We start from the raw sequence: 13,919 nt of genomic DNA on the forward strand, positions 1-13,919 counted from the left end.
CTAGCGCGCAGCAGGAAGGCCACGCCCCGTCTTCCGTTGCTGGGTAACTGACTCCACCCCCCGCCCCTAGAAAAACAAACTTTGGGGTCCAGAAATGTGGCTACCTCCCTTCTGCGTCCCTGCACAGGGGTTTTTGTTTGTTTACAGTTGAAAGCAGGTAAAGAATATCAGTCAATGGAGATGTTGGATTTGACCCCTGATCCCAAGAAAGAATGCTAGAAAACGAAGTTTGTCCATCAGCAGGAACCTTCGTTCACGGCCCCAGTAACTCCTTTCCGGGATAAAAAAAATTCAGTCCCGAAAGCGCGCCCACCGCGAGGAGGGAACCAAGTTAGCCCCACCTCCCAGTGGCTCTCGCGATCTTTGAGGCGAATGTACTGACGTCACTTCCTGCATCGACTCGGCTACTCCACGGGGATTGGTGGATTTTCACGGGTGGCTGCGTGACGTACCTCCCGGAACTTGTGGACGCACGTGCCGTGAGTCCTACGGACGGGGCCGGGGTTCCGGGATTTGGAGAGTGGGCTTGCTGCGTTTGGTGGGAGTGAGCGCCGCACGGCAGCAACATGGTAAGCAAGCGTAGGTTGTTTCTGCGGCTGTACGCCGTGGTTTCATAGAGACAGGGGCCGTTGCTGGTCACTCTTGGCGTTGGAGTTGCATTCTTCTTCCTGTTTGCTTTGGGAAAAAGAGAACTTGTGCGAGAGAATAAGATTGGGCCAAAAGTGAGGCCACTTCGTTGGTTCCTTTGAGCATCAAGGTTGAGTAGCGAAATAATATGGACGGGGATAATCTTAAAATAGTAGCTGTACCTCTCCTGGCTTTATTCACTCGTTGGTGAAGTTTACCCTGTTTGGAACGGTCTACTTCAGAATTTCTTGTGGCGGGCTCCTGGACTTTCTGGTTTCTGTGAGGAGCCTTCCTAGGGCAACCAGACCAAAGGAACTCTATGTTGTTGGTACATCACAGTGTTTAATTTCCTTTCTCTGTAATTATCTGATTTGCTTGCCGAGAATGAAGACTTTCTCTGACTTTCCCATTGCTGCATTCCCAGCTCCCATATCAGTCTGGCACAGCCTAGGTGCCAAACTAAGGTTTGTTGACAGAAGGTAAGTATGGATTTTATACAGCACAGCCTTTTTTTCTGTCCCGGAAGTGTAGATTGGAAAAGTATGTTGACTCTTAACTTGATGTATTGCAGGTACATGTGAGAGCTGTGGTATGATCCACCGAATTTTGGTTCTGTTTTAATGACTTGTTCTGGTTCGTTTCCTTCAAAGCCTCACAGAAAGAAAAAACCCTTTATAGAGAAGAAGAAAGCTGTGTCTTTTCACTTGGTCCACCGGAGCCAGCGAGATCCTTTAGCAGCAGATGAAACTGCACCCCAGAGGGTTCTGTTGCCCACACATAAAGTAAGTCCTGTTCTTTTAGCCCGTAACTTGCAGGTGGACTTTTGGTAGAGTTTTTGTTTTGCTTTTTTGTTCGTTTTTGTAGCGCTCAGGGTCAGACCCAGAGCTTCATGAGATCAGGGCAAGTGCTCTGAGTGAGACTTTTAAATGAACAAATCTGGAGTAGTGGTAAATATTCACTAAACCATTGGTTACAACGTTGCATGGATGTTACTTAAGGCATAACCATATGCTCAATATTTGCTTTCCTAGAGCCCTGCCATTTCATGATCTCTTCTTCATAGATTTTGGTTGTGCCTCCTGATCATTCATGAAATGTAAAACCTCTGAGCTTAGGGATTGGCTTTAGAAAATGCCAGGGAGCTTTGTAAAGGTTGATTTGACTTGTTAAAAGTGGATAACATAAAAGAAAGTGATGAAGGACATTAGTCATATTTACCCTTTCAGTAGAACTGGTTTTCTTGTACATTGATTTGGGGGGGAGGGGAGTGCCTTTAAATACAAGAGTATACTTACCTTTCAGAGCCCTCAAGTCTTCTAATCATCCAAATAGAAGGCTAGTGCAAGTTTATTTTTTAGCTCCAATGTTTGCAAAGAGATGTCTAATAGTCCTAGGAATTGCTTTTGTTCTGAGAGGAAAGTATTTTCTACTTTCTTTTTGAGATAAGATCTCACTCTGTTGCCCAGGTTGGTCTCAAATTTGTGGGCTTAAATGATCTACCTCCCAATTTCCCAAGTAACTGTGACTTCAGGCATCTGACACAATACTTGGCTTGTTTTCATTCAATTTTAATTTTATATGGCCTTACGGCTTAGAAGCTGCATTTCCTGATTTTGTCAAAATTCTTTGTCTCATTAGTCTCATGTGGCATATGTGTTCTATTGTGAACATTGTGCTCATTGTAAGATTCCTGGACCTTATTTGTGGAAGAGTCACTAATTCCATTTTGTTTGTTATCTAAGATAAATGATGAAGAAAGACGAGCAGAACAGAGGAAGTATGGAGTGTTTTTTGATGATGACTATGACTACCTGCAGCACCTGAAAGAAACATCAGGGCCCTCGGAGCTTATCCCCACCCACACCTCCAGTGCATACAGCAGTAGAGATGAGAAGGAAGAATCTTCAGTAACTCCTGTAAGCCCGCTCAACAACCTGTGTGTTAGAGCGTGAGTGTGGAAATGAGTAAAGCAACCAAGGGCAAGATAACTGCCTGGGGCAAGAAATGGTGATAGTCTGAAGAGTACACATGGGCCACATTTCTACCTAAAATTATGTGTGCATGTGTATATGTTATCGAGAGTAGGCCACCTTGTTGCTAGTGGTAAGTGTCAAAAGTAAGTCTTTGGCCAGTTTCAGAACCTTTAATTTATAGATATGGTCATGTGAGGCAGCACTTTCAATAGAAAAGCAGTTGTGTGTGGTCCACTAAAGTATAAATGAGCACATACTGTATTTGTATGGAGCTAGTGCTACGCGTTAAGTTCTCTTTCCCCTGTTTATGTTAAGGGTATCCATGTGCTCTGTTGTCTTTCAGTATGAATTTCGTTGTAGCTATTTGTATGTCATGTGGCATTTTTACAAAAGAGACATTGAGATTATAGAAGCAAGAAAACAGACTTCAATGTTCCTGTTATCCGGCTCTGTGATGGTCTAACGTTGCTTCCCACAGGGAAATGAGATCAGAGCTTTTTTTCAGCTTGTTGTTGAAGAAGAGTTGGAAAGGGTTAAGTTTCTGATATCACCTCAAAGAAAGAGGTGATAAGTGCAGCAGGCCCTGGGTGAACCAGGTGTCTAGGTGTCCTCTTTTCTAAGACCCCACATCCCACTACTCCTCACCACCCTCAGCCATCATCCAACCAGCTTCTGTTTGTTCATCCTCAAGGCATTATGTTAATAGTATTACTTTGATAGCTCACTTATTTCAATACCCCATATCGGGAAAGAAAAGAGGGGCCTAGTACTGTTTTAAAGTAAAAGTTGCAACTCTTGACTGAATGTATTAGCAATATAAGGCTAGCTCCTAGTCCTTAATTCATTATAGGTAAAAGTAATCATTAATTGGTCTTTAGCAGAATCAACTTATTAAATGAATACCTCAGTTGTATTTACAGCAAAGACAAGTGAATTATATTTAAAAACAAAAATGCCGTTGATTTTTATTTAGTGCTGTGCAAAAATGTGAATTGATCCCATGGACTGTTTTTACCAGTTTGTAACCAGCTACAAAATTGAATAGTTCAAAACAGATTAAACCTTAGAAACAGATTGTAGGACATTAAAGAAGGACGGTAGAGAAATGAGTTTTAGCTTGCCCTGGTTTTCACATGAGAAGAATGAGTGTTGCTATTGCAGGAAATAGCTGGGCAAACTGGGTATAGTTGGAAACTGTTGCAACCAGTTTAAAAAAAAAAAGTTAATGTCTCTAACAACAAAAGTAATCAATCAAAAGTAATCAAAATACTAAAACTGAATTATGTATACCATTTTTTGACTAGCTTTCAAAGGCTGAAAAACTACAGGTAAATTTACTAAATACAGCTTGACCCCTTGCCCTAGAATTCTAAGGATGGTCAGAGTGATATAGTTAAAAACTAAAAGACTATTTTTATCATAGGTTATATATCATTTTATTTATTTTGATAAGATATTTGCCTTTGGCTTTATGTCACATAAAATCCTAATGCAGACTTAACTTGAAGGACAGTAAATGTCTGGAAATGAGATCCATGTCAGTATATGACTTGTCCATGTCTTTTTCAGTGTCATCTCAGCCAGTTTCTGGCATGATATTCAGATATAACATACAGAGGTAGAAGAATACAAAATATATGTGGTATTCCTTTAAGACAGATGACGTATGAATATCACAGTTTTAGAGTTAGTAATTCTTACATGAGTAATGTAATGTCCAAAAATAAAAAAAAAATTACATTGAACAAGTTAAATGGGTGAATAACACAAAAACACTTGTTTTTGAATAAGAATTTGTCACAGTATTGCCACTAATGCCCTTCAGAATCCTCCTCCTTGCTTAGAGCACACTTCTTCCATCATTCTTGCCACCTTGAAGGCATCTTTTTGTGAGTGTCGTGGCTGCTGCTAAAGAGCATGAAAAATAGTTCCGAGAGGAAGCCGAGAAATGCGGGACTGCTGTGGGCTGCAGTGGTAGGCGTGTACATGCTCACTAAATTGTTTTGAATTACTCTGTGGTGGGTAGGCACTACGCGGGCTTTATTCGGTGGTCTTAACTGAGTAAAAGTAAAAAATTTGAGAACTTGGAGTAGTTCTTGTTTTATAAGGCCTTGAAAAACCAGGAGCTTACACACAAAGTGAAAATCAGGATTTGGTACAAGTTTCAGAAAGTCACTTGATAGAGGTATTAAGGGAGTTTAAGCTGGCAGAGGTGTGAAGGTTAGATTAGGGGTGGACTGCTGTGGTAATCTGTCTCGGGTAACCATAAGCAGGATGATGCCCAAGGGAGGGAGTGAATTTACTCTGCAGGAGGTCAAAGGGACATAGGGACAGAGATGATTTATGACCACTAAGGGGTTTAAGACAGCTGATTCAGCGAAAAAGTAGACCAGAAATGAAGACATTATTGCCAGTTTAACAAGAAAAAATTAAATTTTATTCTGATACTTCAGGGAGTTGGGGCTAAAAGATCTGGATTTGAATCTAGAAGCCCGTGGAGATCTGTCTCGGGCAGATACGCTGTTTAGCCTTTTTTCCTGTTCTTCCCCTGACACCTCTGGTACTCAGGGCTTAGGGTCTAGATGGAAGAGTGAACTGGAGCGGGTGCTGTGAAGTGTTGCAGGGGTGGCTTTGAGGTGATGCCGAGATATGCAGATAGGAATATATGACTGGCACTGGGTAAGAGATTGCAAAATGCGGTTGTCACAGTTTCCTAGGGCAATTGGTAATTTAAAACAACAGAAATTTATATTCTCACAGTTCAAGAGGCCAGAAATTTGTCTGAAACGAATGTATTCACAGGTTCCATTCCTCTTGGGCTTGGGGAGATGGGGTGAGGCGCTCACGTCTGGGCCTTGCTGGCACTCACTCCTTACAGTGCTTGGGCTCGCGGATGCGACACCGCAGTCTATTCCGTTGTCACATGCGGTTCACCCTGCTGTGCCCTTTTATAGAATACACCCTAATCCAGTACAGCCTCGTGTCAACCTGTTACATCTGCAAGGACTTAGTGTACTTTTATGACTGATAGTTACTCCACCATGGACTTGGGTAAATTGCAAGGAAAAGAGACTTATTTTTGCTCACATCCAAGGTTGAGGGGCCACATCTGCCGGTGGCCATGCTGCTGTGGGCAGAGACCAAGGTAGCACATGAGGTCACAGGCACACATGGCAGACCTAGCAAAAGTGGCATTTATAGCAGAGCTATTCTCACAGTGACCTGTTAATCCGTTATATGAATGTGTTAATCCATTTATTAGGTCGAAGCCTCCTCACCCTTTGGAGTACAGCTGGTCTTGTCTCTTAATATCTTTTAATGACAAGTAAATTTTAACAACAGTTTCAGAGGGCACAGGCTGTTGCCAGTGTTATTTTACATGTGGTCACAGATGGAGGGGCCAGATGTGAATTTTAAGGGGATACTTTTCAATCCAGTCAAGTAGTGGACAAGTATTTTGTAAGTAAGTCTAACATTCATGTGGTTTCTTTCTAAGAGCACTGGAATTAAGTTGCCTTCATCAGTGTTTGCATCAGAGTTTGAGGAAGATGTTGGATTGTTAAATAAAGCAGCTCCAGTTTCAGGTGGGTGTAGTTTCCATACCTAATAAATGAGACAATGAGATGGGTCAGAATTCAAGTTAAATTCATGAGGAGGAGAGGAGAGTGGTTCTTTTGTATTATGCTTTCACATTCTTAGAACTTTAGAGATTCTATATGGAGAAAATCATGGGAAAACTACTTATTTCTTTAATAGGGAAATTTTAACATCACTTAACTTCTTATGACAATAATAATGACATCTACAGATAGTGTAATTTTGAACAATAACCTTTCATCTTTCAAAATTTCTCCCCAGGGCATAAATGCATATTATAGAAATGTATTCTACTATGTATTTACACTGAAAAAGTGGATTTTTAATAAATGTTCAGTACCGGCATTGTGGTTTAGAACAAACACAAAAATCCTCCAAATTAGTGTTTGGTGTTTTCTGAGTGGCCTAATTATTTGCCATCACTTGTCCTGTAGCTTTCAATCTATAGATTTTTGAGTTGCCAGTGTGGTAAGGGCTTCAATTAAGCCAGAATAAAACATAGTTCCAGACTACAAGGAATTTATGCCAGTTATAAGATAATAAATGAGAAATCAAAATTTCAGTACAGAAGTGTATCAAGACTGGTGGATGGAGGGATATCAGACCTAGTCTCAAGGAGTTGGGCAAGGCTTCCTAGAAGATATCTGAGTTGATTTTTTTGTTTTGTTGCTGGATATTGAACCCAAAGTTTGTCATACGCCAAGCAAATGCACAACCACTGCGTTACACCCCAGACTTTAAGTGGGAGGAAGGAGGGGTAGAGATTAGAGGTTATTCCAGACAGAAGACTGTATGTAGAGAAGCTAAGAGACATGAGTGTCTGAAGCCGCCTACATTTTAGCATGCCAGAAGCAAGGATAGGAGTTAGAGTTAAGCAGTGGCCATGTAGCATGTGGTATTGCAAGCTGTACCTGATAAAAATTTGAACTTAATTTTCCTGAACTCTATTATTTTTCAGATAGAAGAGTATAGCTGAAGAAATCAGAATTTATTAAAGATTTTTACATTACTGAAAAGACAGAAAATACAGTATTCTGTAGGTACTCATTGTGAATTAGTTCGAAGCATAGTTTCTTTCTGCAGGTGAAAGCTTTGAGGTTTGCTAAATAAACAAAGTTGAATAATCTAGATTTATGGAAGAACAAAAATTACAAGAGGAGAAATTTTTTTCTCCCATCTTTATGTCTGTTTTTAACTAGATCAAACTTGAACATAATTATTTTATCCTCACTACCTAACTAGAGTCTAGAATATTACAGTATTCAGTATTTAGATTAAGTAAATTGTACATTTTTGCTCCTTTTTTTTTTTAGGCCCTCGACTAGATTTTGATCCTGACATTGTTGCTGCTCTTGATGATGATTTTGACTTTGATGATCCAGAGAACATGCTTGAAGATGACTTTATTCTTCAGGCCAATAGGCCAACAGAAAAGGAAGAAGGGATGGATATTCCGTACGTGTAGTTTGTTTCTAAGTAAAGTTGACCTAGGACTGCTGCTTCTTGAGAAGGAGGGTAACCACATCATAGTTGGGGAGAGACCTGCAAGAGTATTTAGACTTTATCTGAGACATGAGGCCTCTGCCAGCTATTGATAGTGCTGGCTGACATCATAAGAATTTTGTTTACCCCTTCATTTTTTTTTTTTTTTTAACTCTGCCTGCTTGGTCAAGCAGCCTCTCTGTTCCTGCCTACACCAAAACCTTTCCTGAGTGCTCTCTAGTTTTATTTGTGTAAAGTTTTCTTGTTTTGACTCTGGCTACAGGAAATCTGAGGGTGAAGACAGCAGTGAGTGGGAAGATGAGGACGAGACAGGGAGTGGCAGTGACTCTGCAGGTGACCACAACTCTGCAGGCCCATTGTCAGATGAAGATGTGCCATCCTTCTTTGGAGATGCTCACAGGCCCATAGAAAAGCATTTGTTCTGGGAGGAGGAAACAAAAAGTCGCTTCACAGAGTATTCTATGACTTCCTCAGTCATGAGGAGAAATGAGCAGCTGACCCTACATGACGAGAGATTTGAGAAGGTGAGGTCCCCCCAAATGACACTGAATCCTAGTAAACATCATTGTTGGAAAAGAACAGGATTAGAACCAAAGGCTAAAACTATCAAGGACAGAAACAGCTGGGGGTTGTTTGTTTGTTTTAAATTTAAAAAGAGCATAAAACCACCGTAGTTCTAGTTCTGAAAGGAATAGAATAGGCCCAGAATGTCGACTGGTTAAAACATTCTGACTGACCTGAGAACTGAGATTTTGATTGTGAGTCTCTCTGACCAAAGTCTCCAAGCTGTTTTCCTAAAGTGTTGACCCGAGTATAAATGAAATTGTATTTCTTTCAGTTTCTCATACCTGGAGTTTTCAAACAAGGCAACCCTTAACACAAAAGAAAAAGGATACAGGATACTCTAAAGGCTTGAATTACATTATCCTGGATTGGGGTGTCCTTTGACTGACCGGCTCAGAGCTTCCATTTCTGTCCTGTGGACTGTGTGTGTTCAGGTCTCTGCCCTACTCACGCTGCCCAGTAGCACTCACCACCTTCTGCTATCATTTCTGATTTGTGTCTTACATTATGTTGTGTGTGGGTTTGTTTCGGATTCAAATGGAAGTTCCCTAAGGGCAGAGATTCTTGTGTGTTTCACTGGTATATCCCAAGCCCTAAAGTGGTATGTGGCCTATGGTAGGAGTTCACACTGTTTAATAAATGATAGAGTGATGAGATGGTTTCCTTCAAAATGAACTCAGGGCAGAGGTTCTGACTTAGCTGCATCTTCAGAAAGTATGTTTCCTTCATCTCTTTCATGAGAGGCCAGCTGTTAGCTCTTCACTGGTCAGGAGATGGACCACCACCTGAGTATTCTTCAACAAAGCCAAATAACAGTGAATGCCATCTAAACAAGCATGAAATGGATACACTAATAGGAGGCTGTGTTCAATTACATGATCTTTTAGGCTCTATAACCGAGGAATTTCAAAATATTAAACATTCTGAGGTAAAGATTTCTGCCAAGCATGTTAGTATCCAACCCAAGTAGAATAGCTGCTTTCCCTTTCCATGTTAAAGAGGAGCCTGTCTTCAATCTGCATGTGAATCTGGCAGTAACTGGCCCTATTATCAAGGGTATTAAATCCCTGCTGTTTTCATTAATTTACCATTGGTGTGACCTTACGGTAGTGCTTAAAAATTATGTGGGATAAAAGTAACATTTAATGTAGTAATGAGTAATTTATTTTTCATGATAATCCTTTTTCCGTTTATATTCCAGTTTTATGAACAATATGATGATGATGAAATTGGAGCTCTGGATAATGCTGAATTGGAAGGTTCCATTCAAGTAGACAGCAATCGCTTACAAGAAGTTTTGAATGACTACTATAAAGAGAAGGCTGAGAAGTATGGCGATTTTTTTTTTCTTGCTTGTCTGCTTTTATTCCATCTCTAATTAGGATCTATTCTTATACAACTGACTTGTGGGAAAAAATCCACCTAATCAGAATCATCATCGAGGGAACAGTACATTTTCCACAAACTTTGGCTCATAAAGTCACATGTTTTGTCTACATTTAAGAATTGAATTCTGACACTAAATATGACAGTAAGAAAATAGAAGGAACTACTGACTCAGCCCCAGTGACTTAGAAGAGCCCTGGTGGGAATATGAAGACTTTTCATTTGGAGACTAGGGCGGTGCTTCTAGTCTGTTTGGTAAAGAGTTATTCTGGCTTCTAAGAGTCCATTTTCTTTTCATCCTTCTGAAATGCTAGCAGTTCTAAGAGGCAGATATTTACGGCATAGAGAAATGAGTTTTTCTCTCCAGTTGGACTAGCAGAACTGATCAGCAAATTATTTAGTTGACTTCTCTAGGAGAAACTGGCAAGGTGTTTAAACCTGCTAGCAAAGTGCTGTATTCTGTGATCATTTCACCACATGGGTCTCTCAGTAGGAAAAGGGGTTACACAGTGTGAAGTATCCAAATGCATTGAAAACATGATAGGCTAATCCTTTTCTGTGTTTTAAAAAGGCCTGTCCTAGAGAAACCACCATCTTGTTTGATGTGTAGCTCTCTTTCTAACCTTACAAAGAGTCGAGCCCCTTATCAGTTAGCAGAGTGAATGTCCAAAACACACTGGGACGGAGAAGCAGGGATGGGTACGGCCACATGTGACTGAAAATGACAGGTGGTCACAGGAGCATGTGGATTTTAAAATTCACTATTTTCATAGCTGTTTGAGTAACAACCATAATGGGTTTTGTTTTTCTCCTTTCTTTATTTTAAAAACTTCAACCCAAAGTTGTATAAAATTGAATACTCTTGAACCTTTTGAGGATCAAGACCTGCCAGTGGATGAGCTTGAAGAATCTGAAGAGATGATTACTGTAGTTCTTGAAGAAACCAAAGAGAAGTGGGATTGCGAATCCATTTGCAGTAAGTATCTTAGTGTCTACTGCTCAAACTATTAGTAATTTTACAGTGTTAAGTACATCAGCTTTGAAAAATGCATACATTTTTCAATAGAAGTTAAGCTTTTAGGCAGTATGTGGAAAGAATGTATAAAGGGGAGTATTCCTATTACTGAGTTATAAACAATTTTAAAACATTTTATCAGAGAGACTCCAGTATTATTTTGCATCACCATGGTCAGGAATATAATAGGAACACAGTAATTTTTTCTGAACTAGAATTTACATACTGATAACCTGATTTTTTTTTTTTTTTTTGGTAAGGTACATACTCCAATTTATACAACCATCCACAGCTTATCAAATACCAACCAAAGGTAAGTCTGGGTGTCCTGAGCCTATTTAAATACCTACTTTAGGGAACAGAGTGTGCTCACATTCTCATTGCAGCATTCACTTTCGTGGCTAAGCAGCATCAGTGTTATTTAGGAGCTACATTTAATGGGAATAGGAAATAACTAGTTCTATCATCTTTATTTCAGCCCAAACAAATCCACTTATCTTCTAAAACAGGAATACCTCTCAATGTCTTACCTAAGAAAGGACTCACAGCAAAGCAAGTCGAACGAATGCAGATGATTAATGGCAGTGATCTGCCCCGGGTATCAACTCAGCCACGTTCAAAACATGAAAGCAAAGAGGGGAAGAGAGCAAGAAAGCAAGCTATAAAAGAGGAGCGCAAGGTAAAATAGTTTCTAAGTTTACAAAGAGTTGGTGGAGGGGAGTCCAGGAATGTTCTTTCCTCATGAACAGTAGTTTGTGTCATGTTAAGGATGTGAATAACTTACGGATCCTCTTGTACAGGAACGAAGAATGGAGAAGAAAGCTAACAAATTAGCGTTCAAGCTGGAGAAGAGAAGACAGGAAAAGGAGCTGCTGAACTTGAAGAAGAACGTGGAAGGTCTGAAGCTGTAGGTGGTGGGATGCTGAGGAGGAGGCGTGTTCCCATCAGGGGCTCCACGTGTGCGCACTAAGCAGCCAGGTCTTCAGGGGCCACTGTGTGCGCTGCCATTTTTAAGGAGCAGATGGCAGAGAGAGAAATAGAATACTTAAGAGTATTTTGTACCACCAAGTTTTCCTATCAACTGTCTTGTAAATATTGTAACATTTTAATTTAAATTATAAGCTTAGATTTGCCCTGAAATAAATGACTTCATAAATATGAAATGTTTGGATAAGTTAAAGGAAAATATCTTCATAACTTGAATGGAATTGATGTATTCATTTATTTGTATGGTTGTCATAGTTGTTTTTTGCAGATGTTCTCAAATATTTCTTTGAAACCTCTCCACGCCTTTTCAGGAATTTCATGGTTTAATTTGCTGTATGTAGAAAAGTGGCCTGGTTAAACTCAACTTTGAAATGCTGAGTTTATCCTGCTCAGTGGTGAGAAGAGTTTTCCTGAGAAGATTCCACTAGTCGGAAGCTATTTTCTCTTCTTGTATACAAAAGGACCATTTCAAAGGAAGGGTAAAACCGAATATTAAAGTCATTAGAATTCAGATGTCCTGTTACATTTCTGGATGACTTTGGGGATTTAGGAATAGTGAAGGCAGGAACAGAATAGTTGAAAAAGTAATCAAGAAAAAACTACTTTGGCTTTAGTAACTCCCTAGCTCAAAATCAGAACTCTACTTCAGTTTAAAAACTAGTGTTGTGCTCACTTAGGCAGCATATTACTAAAAAGCAGAATGTTGTCTTTTTAACATTATTTAATACTTGGAACCTTTTATATCTGACAAAAATACGTAGCTGAAGACTGCATGTTTTTGATGGGGTGTTTTTCTTTTAACGTCTACAGACTGAAGGTTTAAGCAGTTGGCTCCATCACAGCTGTTAATTATTTGGTAAACTGTGACTTTTGCAGCCACCCCTTATTGCTCCATCAGTGACTGATGTTACCCAGACTGGACTATAAAAGCTGTGGCCTCTGGGTCCTCACTGAGTGAGGACCAGAATGTTTAAGACAGAACCATTTTTGGCAGGTGAGCTACATTTGATATCTAAATTACAAGAAATATTTTCATCTCTAGTTTTTGGCTTTTCCAAAGCTGAGGTAATCTTGTTCTACCAAATGTTACCAGTTTAAATAAGTTACTGTAGGAGCCAAGCATGGTGGTTCACACCTGTAATTCCAGCATTGTGGGGAGCTGAGGTAGAGGGGCTACAGGCTGAAGCATAGCGTGGGTAATTTTTGACTTAGCAGTACTCTGTCTTAAATTTAAAAAAAAAAAAGAAAAGAAAAACTGGGGATGTAGCTCAGTGTGGAGGCCTGCATTCTTAAGTACTGTATTTTATTCCAGTACTTAGGAAAAAAATGTAGGACTTTTTTTTTTTTTTTTTTTTTTGGTACCGGGAGTCGAACTCATAACCTTGTACTTTCCAGGAGCTTATACCAGTGAGCTAAATCCTCGGCCCTCATTTTTTTAAAAGAGTTGAAAAATAACTGTATTGGATAATGAACCAAAACTTGGCTATAGAAATAGATGTAGCTTGCTGAGGAGCTTTAAATGCTAACCTGCAAAAGCAAAATGTCAGTTGATGGTTTGTGTATCAGGGATATGAGTCCTGAAAGGATCAGGAGTTTATTTTGTTGTCTGTCTCAAATGAAGGTTCGGAGGACCAGCAAGCTTTAGACGCTGGCTGTCACTTTGTCCTGGTGCTATTTATATTCCTGTAGGGCAGTGGTGGTGAACCTACGTGCATGTCACAGCAAGTTGTAACACGGGGAGCTCTAAAAGGTTCCCATCAGTGACGTATGTTTGACCAACATAATTTACAATTAGAGGAGTGATGAAGCCACAAGTCTTGACTCAGCATACGGTGGCATAAGGCAAAAAAGCTCCAGACTTAAGAGATCTTAACTTTATTCTGGAGAATAAATTGATTATAATTTAAGCTTGTAATATTTTAAGCTTGTAATACCCGCCCCCTCCCCCCCAGCAGCATCCTGGATCCCCCGCTTTCCACAGCCAGGCACTCAAGTTGGTTGATAGTTTAGACATTTATAAATAGTAGCTGGGAACTGAACATGTAAGCTCCATGCTAAATAGTAGGAGTTCCCAGAGGTCAGAAGTTTACTTGTCAAGAACTATTCGGCTTCGAAAAGGAGGGTGTATGTAGGTTGGGCAGTGGGGCCAGTGTGACAAGTGCCATTCATGAGAAGCTTGGTACTCACTGTTCCCCCGAAGTGTCTCAAGCCTTCCTCAAGGTGGGTGCTTGTTACCACCCTCTGTGGAAGCGCTTCCCTGAGTGTGT

General features: G+C 40.1%; 2 protein-coding genes across 4 annotated transcripts in view; both read left to right on the forward strand.

Annotated features, from left to right (window-relative positions):
• Window positions 1-411: 411 nt before the first annotated feature.
• Window positions 412-11,828, forward strand: Ltv1 (LTV1 ribosome biogenesis factor). Of its 3 annotated transcripts, none has more exons than XR_010042111.1 (11): window positions 412-569; window positions 1,278-1,409; window positions 2,370-2,543; window positions 6,097-6,184; window positions 7,511-7,652; window positions 7,963-8,224; window positions 9,466-9,593; window positions 10,493-10,626; window positions 10,926-10,978; window positions 11,175-11,344; window positions 11,466-11,828. XR_010042111.1 is itself a non-coding variant. In XM_003465631.5 (11 exons), the coding sequence occupies exons 1-11, from the start codon at window positions 567-569 to the stop codon at window positions 11,574-11,576; spliced, it is 1,428 nt and encodes a 475-aa protein (XP_003465679.2). In that variant the 5' UTR covers window positions 413-566; the 3' UTR covers window positions 11,577-11,828. The 3 variants fall into 3 exon arrangements, 2 of the variants coding, with proteins under 2 accessions (XP_063089494.1, XP_003465679.2); XM_003465631.5 differs by having other exon boundaries at window positions 413-569; window positions 11,144-11,344; XM_063233424.1 differs by lacking the exon at window positions 11,466-11,828 and having other exon boundaries at window positions 11,175-11,345.
• A 215-nt stretch (window positions 11,829-12,043) lies between these two features.
• Window positions 12,044-13,919, forward strand: part of Zc2hc1b (zinc finger C2HC-type containing 1B) — a 51,466-nt gene continuing 49,590 nt past the window's right edge. Inside the window, exon 1 of the mRNA XM_063233425.1 lies at window positions 12,044-12,646. Coding sequence (XP_063089495.1) covers window positions 12,619-12,646 — 28 coding nt within the window. The 5' untranslated portion in view covers window positions 12,044-12,618. The remainder of the gene's footprint in view (window positions 12,647-13,919) is intronic.

This window comes from Cavia porcellus, unplaced genomic scaffold (genome assembly GCF_034190915.1).
Source record: "Cavia porcellus strain 051 isolate PalLab524CR breed Dunkin Hartley unplaced genomic scaffold, mCavPor4.1 scaffold_22, whole genome shotgun sequence".
NCBI lineage: Eukaryota > Metazoa > Chordata > Mammalia > Rodentia > Caviidae > Cavia > Cavia porcellus.

Coding starts and splice junctions, on each gene's coding strand:
- Ltv1 (XM_003465631.5), top strand. Junction 7,653..7,962: donor GAAGAAGGGATGGATATTCC/GTACGTGTAGTT, acceptor CTCTGGCTACAG/GAAATCTGAGGGTGAAGACA. Junction 10,627..10,925: donor GGATTGCGAATCCATTTGCA/GTAAGTATCTTA, acceptor TTTTTTGGTAAG/GTACATACTCCAATTTATAC.